Source organism: Scomber japonicus, chromosome 12 (genome assembly GCF_027409825.1).
Source record: "Scomber japonicus isolate fScoJap1 chromosome 12, fScoJap1.pri, whole genome shotgun sequence".
Classification (NCBI taxonomy): domain Eukaryota; kingdom Metazoa; phylum Chordata; class Actinopteri; order Scombriformes; family Scombridae; genus Scomber; species Scomber japonicus.
In genome coordinates this window covers 30572459-30584180 of record NC_070589.1, presented here as the reverse complement: position 1 = coordinate 30584180, position 11722 = coordinate 30572459, and the positions used below count along the sequence as shown (strand labels likewise).

Sequence of the window (11722 nt, the reverse complement as noted above, 5' to 3'; positions counted from 1 at the left end):
GAGCAGCAGTCCACAAACCAACGGGGTGACGTCACGGATGTTACGTACATTTCTTTTATACAGTCTATGGTTAAAAGTAAGAAGTATTTAGAGTGAATTTACTGCATTTAAATGTAAAAATGAACAGTATGTAAGAGTTAAAACTGCATCATTCTGGCCATTAGAAGATCCTTTCATAATGTGTTTCATAATTTAAATGATGAGGCAAAATTGTGATTAGTTCTTATTAATCAATTAACTTCATACAGAGTTCAATAAACAGAAGAGGCCAAAAATGAAGTTAGTATTTAGTCTGCAGGTCCGTTGTTCCTCCAGAAGTCTCCACAGTTCTTTGAATTTGGTCCTAAATACAGAAATAGAAGTTGAACTGAGGACCAGTAGAAGATAAATTAGGAGTTTTTGGATCTGTAAATCATGCAAAGATATTCTCTCCTTCCTTCCTGCCTCCTTACTCCTGTTCTTCCTTCCTTCCTTCCTTCCTTCCAGAATATAAACACAGACCTTAAGTGTTATTTTAATAAAAGAAAACCTTACACCTCCACTTCACCCACTGAAAAGTGATTCTTCTGTTGTTCTTGAAAAACCACTCTTCTGTTTTTCATAGACGATGTCTCAGTTGCTCCTGTATTTTTGCTCTCTGCTGTTGTGTAACTGCAGCATTTAGGGTCACACATGGCAGCTGAATTACCCTTTGTGCTGCCTTTCCTCTCTCTCTCTCTCTCTCTCTCTCTCTCTCTCTCTCTCTCTCTCTCTCCCTCCCTCTCCCTCTCTCTCTCTCTCTGTCTCTCTCTGTCTCTCTCTGTCTCTCTCTCTCTTTCTCTCTCCCTCCCTCTCCCTCTCTCTCTCTCTCTGTCTCTCTCTCTCTCTCCCTCTCCCTCTCTCTCTGTCTCTCTCTGTCTCTCTCTCTCTCTCTCTCTCTCTCTCTCTCTCTGTGTCTCTCTCTCTCTCTGTGTCTCTCTCTCTCTCTGTGTCTCTCTCTCTCTCTCTCTCTTTCTCGCTTTCTCTGTCTCTCTCTCTTTCTCCGCTTTCTCTGTCTCTCTCTCTTTCTCGCTTTCTCTGTCTCTCTCTCTTTCTCACTCTCTCTCACTCTGTCTCTCTCTCTCTCCCCCCCTCTGTGTGTCTCTCTCTCCGTCTCTCTCTCTCTCTCTCTCTCTCTGTGTGTCTCTCTGTGTCTCTCTCCCTCTCTGTCTCTCTCTCTAACCCCCCCCCCCCCTCTCTTTTTCTCTTTTAATCATTTGCTCTCTCAAACTTACTACCTCCTCTTCCTCCTCTTCCTCCTCCTCCCCCTCTCAGTTTATTCTGGGTCAAATCTGTGAGCTTTTGCTGGCAGCGTTTCCAGCCAATATTGCCAGATCTGTAACCGTAAACAACGATAAGAATCATCATGTTTGACACTTGAAACGCTGTGTGTCACGAGTAATTGCCGTGTCCTCCTAATGACACTGCGGTGAGCGAGGACTTCCCATCATCCTCCATTCCTCGCATTAGTGACAGCAGCCAAAGTTGCCACGACACACAATAATAAAGTTATATAACGACGTCACAGTTCAACATCTCAACATTGCCTGATTGTTTCTAATGTTCAACCGCGGATTCTTCTTCTGTGGTTTTTTTTTATACCGCTGAAGCTGTCAACAGGTTTTTTTTTATTTTTGTTTTTTTATAAAAGGAGATGGTCTTGACAGTACAGCACAGTGTCTCCTCCAGATGTAGGCTAGTGTCATTTGCTATCCAGGCCAATTGTTGACAGCTCTGGGTTTTGTTTTTTTTAAGCACAAGGCAGAGCAGGAGAGGGTCAGCCACTGTTGAGATTTCGAACCGTACTGTCATTTCAAATTGATTGTGACTCAGCTGGTAGTGTGACAAGCTTTACAAATTTAAAAAAAACACACCCATGCTGTGTTTCATGGCATGTTTTTCAGTTTTTTATATTTCATTCTTGCCTTAAAATGCTGCAAAATAGGTGAAATCTTAAAGTCTGTGTAAAGTGAGAATAAATATGTGTTCTGAGTTTGACATACCACAGAAAAGTGTGTTGTTAACCACCCTGCCAAATTTGAATGATTAAAAAAAATCGGTAAATATATGAAATTAGGCGCGTGGCCGCCGAATCCGCTGAAGCCCCGCCCCCTACCAAGTGTCACCTGTCAATCAAAGTCACCACTTCTACTAGAAACATGGATGCTACGTCTGAGAGCTTTCTGCTGCTAACTCGGCGGCTAACTCGGCTGCTAGCTCAGCTACTAGCTCGGCGGCTAACTCAGCTAACTGGCTAACTGTAGACTGATATCGCCAAATATATGAAATTAGGCTTCAAAGTTGTGTCACCTGTCAATCAAAGTTGCCACCTCTACCAGTAACATGGGACGCTGCAGCTAACTCAGCGGCTAGCACGGCGGCTAACTGTAGACTGTAGTAGTAGTAGTGTGTGCTGAATGTATTTCTACCTCTACAGCAGCAGGGGCGGGTTTATGCTAATCACTAAATCCTGAACACAGAAATCTTGAAACACAGTTTGTGAAGCCTAGCTCCACAATTCAAATCTAAATGGTTGAAATGCTTTTTACACCTTTATTAGAAATACATTTATGACCTATTTAATGTGTTTAGAAGAAAATGTCTGAATTCACTTTACACAGTCTTTCAAGGATAGGTTTAATAGGTTCACATTTTTTTCTCACCTGTCTTGTAGATCTTTTCATAATGTTTTTACTATGTAAGTGATGGAGGACAAAATACACAGTCCTTGAAAAAATGTATTTGGAAGTTTGGAATAAAATAGTTTTTACTTCTTCTCATGAAATGATTGTGACAATGTGATTCAGTGTCTAAAAACTAAATTATTCCAACTTTATGGGCACCAGTGTATGAGGCTTTAGCCAACCGTCTCAGTCACATTAAGTGGATATTCTTCACAGTTACTCTTTATGTACTTCCTGTTCTGCCACAGTGGAACAAAAAGAAAGACTTTGGACTCTAACTTTATAAAATATTGACTTGAGTTGACTCATTTGGACGACTGAAGCTTCATATTAGCTTCAAAATAAACTTTTAAATGTGAGGAAAAGGAAGAATTGTGGATTTTTTGGCCTCCATCACTTACACTGAAAGTACATTATAAAGGGATTTCTTAATGGCCAGTATGAAGAGGAGGAGTGATTACAGTCCGACAGACTCTCTGAACAATACACTTACATCATAGTTGTTGTCGCACAATCTAAAAAGGCGCCAAAAGAGGATGGAGAACATGAAAAGATGAAGAACTGGTTGATTTTTGCTCCTGTTTTTTTGATGGGGGGACGGAGGAGTGTGTGTGGGGGGGGTTAATCAGGACATAAAATATGAGTCTCTTGTGTTTCAGCACAGATGTGATGCAATAAGGCCTCTGTGCCTTGAATGAAGCTTTGCATCAGCTCATTATACGGAGCGTGTTGGAGGGTGAAGAGAGAAGCGTTTTGTTGTTGAGAAAACTTTTTTATATCTCTCTGGCATGAAGAGCAGATCATTTCCTTTTAGAAACACAAACAGAGAGATTTAAATCAACCACACAACAAAAAAACCTGTGTGTGTCCTGTTATCTCGCTTCCTCAGAAAAAAGAGCTCCTGTGTTTGATTTCCTCTTCTTAGCTCATTATGTAAGAAAATCAAAGAGTGTTTATTTGATGGAGAGTTAAAAGGGACTCTGTGTGTGTGTGTGTGTGTGTGTGTGTGTGTGTGTGTGAGGACAGTGATAAATGACACACACACACACACACACACACACACACACACACACACACACACACATAATCATAAACTTTAGAAACATGCTGTATTTATTGGACATTCGGTTTAATTAATTTTGCAGAGATATTAGTGCTGAACGAGTTACCATGACGATAGTTCACACATCACATCCTGGTTTTTAACCCTCATGTCGTCCTGCCGGGTCAAATTGACCCCATCTCTTGACTGTTCCTTCCTTCCTTCCTTTCTTCCTCCTTTCCTCCATCTCTCCCTCCCTCCCTTCCTTCCAACCTTCCCTTACTTCCTTCCTCCCTCCTTCTGTCCTTCCTTCTTTCCGCCTTCCTTTCTTCCTCCTTTCCTCCATCTCTCCCTCCCTCCCTTCCTTCCAACCTTCCCTTACTTCCTTCCTCCCTCCTTCTGTCCTTCCTTCTTTCTTCCTTTCTCCTTTCCTTCATCCCTTCCTTCCTTCCTTATTTACTTCTGAAAGCAAATTAACCAGAGCTGCTCGGTTATGTAAAAAAAAATCATTATCACGATTATTTGGGTCAAAATTGAAATCATGATTATTAAAACGATTTTTTTTTTAACTTTAGAAACATGCTGCATTTATTGGACATTTCTTGTCCATTTGGTTTAATCTATCTGTCGCTTAACGCAACACACAGCAGAAAATGTGCAGAGATATTAGAGCTGAGTGAGTTACCATGACGATAGTTCACACATCACTTCCTGGTTCCTTCCTTCCTCCTTTCCTTCATCCCTTCCTTCCTTCCTCCCTCTTTTCCTCCATCCCTCCCTCCTTCCTACTTTCCTTCATCCCTTACTTCTCTCCTTCCTTCCTGCCTCTTTTCCTCCGTCCTTACTCCTGTTCTTCCTTCCTTCCTTCCTTCCTTCCTCCGTCCCTCCCTCCTTACTCCTTTCCTTCATCCTTCCTTCCTTCCTCATTCCTTCCTTTCTCCTTCCTTCCTCTTTTCCTCCACCCCTTTGAACATGACATAAGTCTGAATTGAATGCCGTCAGATTAACATAAAGACAACATTAAAATATTAAATATGCAGCAAACGTGATGAGAATTTATTTTGTCTGAACAATGGATCCAGTCTCTGAATGACCAAAAAAAAAAAAATCACTAATTTTATGTTTACTAGATAAAGTTCCCAGTGTGGAACCAGTTTGATGTCTGAAAATTAAAAAAAAAGTGCTTTTGTATGAAAGATGCATGCAAATGTGCCACGCCGCCTCCTAAAAACAAACAAAAACCATCTCAAGTCAGATAATCTGCAGAATTATTCACAACATTAAATATTATAAAATATTCAAACCTAAAGCTTCTGCAGTGGTTTCTTGTTTTCTTCTCTGCTCTTAACAGCTTAACAGCCGGTTGGTTTCTCTGATTGGACGGCTACAGTCCTTTACTGCATGTCACTCTCTCTCTCTCTCTCCCCCATGTTTCCTGTCGGTCTACTAAAATAAAAGGCGTCTATGCCAGCAAAATCGTAAAAAAAAAAAAAAAATACAAATAAGACTTTCAAATTAGACTTTTTTCACCGTAAATCATCACAGGAAAACTACACATATGATGTCTACAGATGTCTTTAGTTATAATTAGGGCTGTCAAACGATTTTAATCGAGATTAATCGCAGAATTTCCATAGTTAATCGTGATTAATCACGTTTTGAATTGCATGTTTAAAATCCTGTTATTTTACATTTGAAGGCAGTTTTAAGCCCATAATGTAAAGCATTTCTTACCAGAGTGTCTTAACTGGGAATCAATCACGGCTCTGCTGCGACTCCCACACTCCAAAATGGTCCTTTGGTGGAGCTGAGGCTGGCTTGGCTGCACCTGGGTGTTTAGCGTGGAGGTGCTAACTCAAACTCCACGTACTCCGGTGGTAGTTAAACTCCGTTTGACACAGGTTGCATTTTACTTTTGACTTGTCAACTGAAGCGTCTGGAAGTGTTTTAAAGTTAAACAAGCCGTTCAAAAGTCCAGTAGCTCTCTTACTTTCCATCAGCGCGGTAGGTTTACTGCAGGAGGCCACTTCAAAGCATAGCTGACAGCCCTACTTTAGTTATACTGTAAATTGACATGTTACAGTTGGATGTTGGGTTTTTAAAAAGGTATGATAATATGATGATATTCTTTGATTCTTTATTATTTTTAAATGTGATAAAACTTTGTTACATATTCTATGAAAATAAAGGACTTGATTTCTCAGTATGCAGTAAACAGTATATTTCTGGTGGTGTAGTGTTTGTGGACTCTGGATCTGACCCTGATTAAGAAAATACTGCTACAACTTGCAACCAGAATTTTTCCTGCTTGCATATAAAATTAAGTCACATTTCACTTGCTAGTTGTTTGTATAATAAAAAAGCTATGGCCTGCAGCGGCAGCTTAATTGGGGGTGCAGAGAAACAAACAAAGAAAAAGTGACTAATGCTGTGAGAGATGAGTGTGTACACCAACAGGAACATGTTCAGATGTCTTTTGGCTGTTATATTAATATAACACATTTGCATTTCTGTTAATTCTTCAGTCATTTATATTCTCATGTAACCTTTAATCTATTTACATTTTTAGTCTCATGTTCAAAAAGTAATTACAGACGGTTCAAAAACACCGTCTGCTGCCTCCAGATGAAAGTTGGCATTTTGCCTTTTTTAACCTTCAGCGAACAGCAGAAAACGAAAAAAGGGGACATTCAACATTCCTTTACAGGAGGAAGCTGCTTTGATTTCAGGTCAGCTAATTCACTTTATGAAAGGAGCATGACGTCTGTTGGTCGGACGTCATCGAACCAACTGACTATAAAATCTGTGTGTTCAGGTAGAGCTATGAATATATATAAAGCATCTGTGGTTCTTGTTTAACCCTCCTGTTGTCCTCGAGTCAAGGAAGGGAGGAAGAAGGAAGGGAAGGAGGAAGGAAGGAAGGAGGAGGGAGGAAAGAAGGAAGAAGAGAGGGAAGGAAGGTAGGAGGGAGGGAAGGAAGGTGGGAGGGAGGGAGGAAAGAAGGAAGGAGGGAGGGAAGGAAGGAAGGAAGGAAGGAAGGAAGGAAGGAAGGAAGGAAAAAGGGAAGCAAGGAAAGAAGGTGGGGAGGAAGGAGGGAGGAAGGAAGGAAGGAAGGAAGGAAGGAAGGAAGGAAGGAAGGAAGGAAGGAAGGAAAAAGGGAAACAAGGAAAGAAGGTGGGGAGGAAGGAGGGAGGAAGGAAGGAAGGAGGGAGGAAGGAAGGAAGGAAGGAAAGGAGGAAGGAAGGATGAAAGGAAGGGAGGAAGGAAGGAAGGAAGGGAGGGAGGGAGGGAGGGACGAAAGAAGGAAGGAGGGAGGGAGGAAGGGAAGGAAAGAAGGAAGGAAGGAAGGAAGGAAGGAAGGAGGGAAGAAGGAAAGAAGGTAGGAAGGAAGGAGGGGGGGGGGGGAGGGAGGGAGGGAGGAAAGAACGAAGGAAGGAGGGAGGGAAGGAAGGAAGGAAGGAAGAAGGACAGAAGGGAGGAGGGAGGGAGGAAGGACAGACTGAAGGAAGGAAGGAAAGAAAGAAAAAAGGGAAGGAAGGAAGGAAGGGAGGGAGGAAGGAAGGGAGGGAGGATGGAAGGAAGGAAGGGAGGGAGGATGGAAGGAAGGAAGGAAGGAAGGAAGGAAGGAAGGAAGGAAGGAAGCCTAACCCTAACCCTAGAAACAGATCATTTAAAGTGACAGAAGAGGAAGAGGAAGAGGAAGAGGAAGAGGAAGAGGAAGAGGAAGAAAAGCAAAGACAGAAAGCAGCAGAAACAGAGAGCAGACTGGAGGAGACAGTGAGTTTAACAAACACAATGAGGGATTCAGCATCTGACCAGTCATGACCCGAACTGATCAACGGCGGTGAAAGAGGGAGGGGAGCTGCAATTATCACCGTGGAGACAAAGCCAGGTCAAACATTCTCTGCACCAAAATAAAACCTCTCTTTCTTCTAAGTGCTTGCCCCCGAGGAAATAACAGCCCACGAAACAACTACAACAAACTGTTAGAGTTTGACAGTCGTGTTATCTTAACAACGCCTTCAGGCATCATACCTCGTTGTTTCAGACGTCTCAGGCAGATATTTGGTGAGTTTAAGGTTAGAAGACGTCTACGGGAGGAGTATTCTATTAAAATTCACTAATTTCCTCAAATGAAAGTCCAGAGCAGCATAATGGCTGTGTTGGAAACCGCATACCACATACTTCTATACTATACACTTCTATACTACACACTACACACTTCTATACTACATACTTCTATACTACATACTTCTATGCTACATACTTCTATACTACATACTACACACTTCTATACTACATACTTCTATACTACATACTTCTATTCCACATACTTCTATACTACATACTTCTTACTACATACTTCTATACTACATACTACACACTTCTATACTTCATACTTCTATACTACATACTACACACTTCTATACTACATACTTCTATACTACATACTTCTATACTACATACTACATACTAATATACTACATACTTCTATACTACATACTTCTATACTACACACTTCCATACTACATACTTCTATACTACATACTACACACTTCTATACTAGATACTACATACTTCCATACTACACACTACATACTTCCATACTACATACTTCTATACTACACACTACATACTTCCATACTACATACTACATACTTCTATACTACATACTTCTATACTACATACTTCATACTACATACTGCATACTTCTATACTACATAATACACACTTCTATACTACATACTTCTATACTACATACTTCTATATTACATACTACATACTACACACTTCTATACTACATACTTCTATACTACATACTTCTATACTACATACTTCTATACTACATACTACATACTTCTATACTATATACTACATACTACATACTTCTATACTATATACTTCTATACTATATACTTCTATACTACATACTACACACTTCTATACTACATACTACATACTTCTATACTACATACTACATACTTCTATACCTCTATACTGCGTACTTCTATACTACATACTACTATACTACATACTTCTATACTACATACTTCTATACTACATACTACATACTTCTATACTACATACTTCTATACTACATACTTCTATACTACATACTTCTATACTACATACTATACACTTCTATACTACACACTTCTATACTACATACTTCTATACTACATGCTACATACTTCTATACTGCATACTTCTATACTACATGCTACATACTTCTATACTACATACTTCATACTTCTGTACTACATACTACTATACTACATACTTCATACTACTATACTACACACTTCTATACTACATACTTCTATACTACATACTACATACTTCTATACTACATACTTCTATACTACATACTACATACTTCTATACTACATACTTCTATACTACATACTACTATACTACATACTTCTATACTACATACTTCTATACTACATACTACTATACTACATACTACATATTTCTATACTACATACTACATACTTCTATACTACATACTTCTATACTACATACTACTATACTACATACTTCTATACTACATACTACATACTTCTATACTACATACTACTATACTACATACTAAACAACCAGATAGTAAGCAGACCGTTTACACTGTAGTAAACTACACGATTACCCACAATGCATTTGGTTCCTACCCGAGCTGAAATCATCAGGCTGAAGCTGATTTCATTTTAGCTCTAACTCTGTAAATAAACCACTTTATCCACATTTCTAACCTTTTTAGGAAGAAAGTAAAGTAGCCCTTTAGATCCACAATGTGACGCTAATTTGTCCAAATAACACCTGTTTAAAGTTTTGTTCCTGCGAATTCGGAGCCACTCAAGTTAGCCGTAGCGAGTAACGCACTTCCTGTCATTTTCACAAAATAAAACACCCGTTGCCTTTTATTATTAAGAAAACCATAACGATAGAATTGGTGCTTTTATTTTGAAAACAGGAAGTGAACATACCCTTGCTGTAGCTAACTTGTAACCACCGTTTTTTTCAGAAGTTGCGTTGCATCTTGGGTAATTTGAGTGTGGGTATGTTTGTTCAAAAGTGTTGTGCTTTGTCTCATAGTGGCGCTTAACATTTCTGCTTTCAATAATGTCCACTGTGTCAGATCATATGACATACAACTGACCTCAGGAAGGATGAACTTATCGCTTTCTGTCCATTCTTGATGATTAAAACCCCTATTTTCATTGTCTACTTTCCTTTTCTTTAAGCATGCCATGTGAAATAGCTTCTTATGCTCTTATCTGCCACCTCTCTGTATCTCATCTCACTGACAGTCGAGTCTCTCCACATGTCCTAATGCATGGATTTGATTGTCTGAGTATCGTCACATGAGAAGATTGGCTCGTGGTCTGTGAGTTTCTGAGGGCCGTTCCACTTTTACTGTAATAGCTGGAGAAGCTACTGACAAAATTTATCAATGCTCAATATTTCATCAATTACAGGTCCGGGTCCAGATAGGATCATGTCTGGGTCCGTCTGCCTTTTCATGACCTCTGGCCTAGTTTTAAAAGTTAGACATGGGGTTGAATTCTCCTCCAGTATCACAGCTTTGGGGCTGTTTTCTGTTTACCCATGTGGCACGGCAGCAGTGCCTTCATCAATTATTTAAATCGTCTGATGTGGCATTGGGATTTTATGGTAGCCTTATTAACCTAAATTATTTCCTCCACAGCACGCACACACACACACACACACACACACACACACACACACACACACACAGACTCCATGTATGTACAGTGAAATCATTGTAAACACGGTGACCATGCCCATCAAAGCTGTTAGTATGTCTTTATTTTCAGCTAAAGTCCAAATATTGTGGAATTATTGTGTAGTGTAAGAAAGAAGAAGGGGTTTTATTATTGTCTTTTGGGACTTCAGAGTAGGGCTGTCTTTTTCTTTTTCATTCAAAAGTTCATATTCAAGCTGTAATGACCTGTTTCAATTGTGGGCTACCGTCTGTGCATCAGATCTTTTCAAGTAGTTTTCCTTGTGCTCCAGCAGAGGGCGCTCTAAAACTTCACTAGCTTGACCTGTTGCATGGCCTTTTGACCTATCAGTAAATTAAAATGACGTTAATGTGGCGTTGCTTTGTTAGAATAGAGGACGATCACGACACCAAAACATCTGAGAAGCCGCATGTGGAAGTATTCATGGATGGCAAAGACACAAACAAAGATCAGGCTTTTGGACGACTTTTGCCAACTTTTATTGACAACTAATCTGTAGGCTCACCTTCGAGTTTATTACCTAGGGCCCTATGATTTCCGTGATCATAGAATCACGGACGGAATCACGGAATTGGAATTTAAAACAGAATTTAAAACAGAATTTATTTTTAACGTGGAATATTGCAGAATTTGACATAATTTGACTGAAATGCTGTTTTCGTGTGGAAGAGGAACATATGCCTGGGGAAAACTGCACGGAGGGAAGCAAATGTGGGTGGCACAACAAGCCCCCTCCACACACTGAGCCCCTCCTACTTCAAAACAATGTAAGCATGGCGAAGGGCGAAAAAAATTTCAAACACTCAAGACTAAACCCTCAGTACAGAGCCGAGCAGTTCCCGAAGGACTTCTATGAGTCAGGTGAACTGTTGTTTTGCAAAAACACACTTTTTTTGTTAGTAAAATAACAGTAAAAGGTAAAAAAAACAGGATTCACAAAAATATAAACGGAAAAAACGGAATTTGGGAAAAAATAAAACGGATTTCATAGGGCCCTAATTACCTCACTGAGTCGATGGTGGCAGAGGCATCATAGACAAGCGGAGCAGTGCCACATGTACAACCTTGTTTGACTGCATATTGTTTGGCAGACTCAGCCTGGTATGTGTGGGGAAGTTCAAATTCTAACTCATTTGAATAAATTGTGGGTCATTTTGATTCATGCAAATGTTTGTTTTTGCACAATGTGTAAAATATCTAAAACATGAACAATT

The 11722-nt window shown here is 39.9% G+C and overlaps 1 protein-coding gene across 1 annotated transcript in view; it reads right to left on the bottom strand.

Moving 5' to 3' along the window:
* Nucleotides 1–11722, bottom strand: part of LOC128369741 (vasoactive intestinal polypeptide receptor 2-like) — a 49576-nt gene that overhangs the window by 18910 nt on the left and 18944 nt on the right. Inside the window, exon 4 of the mRNA XM_053330818.1 lies at nt 5658–5663. Within this exon, the coding sequence (XP_053186793.1) occupies nt 5658–5663 (6 nt within the window). The remainder of the gene's footprint in view (nt 1–5657; nt 5664–11722) is intronic.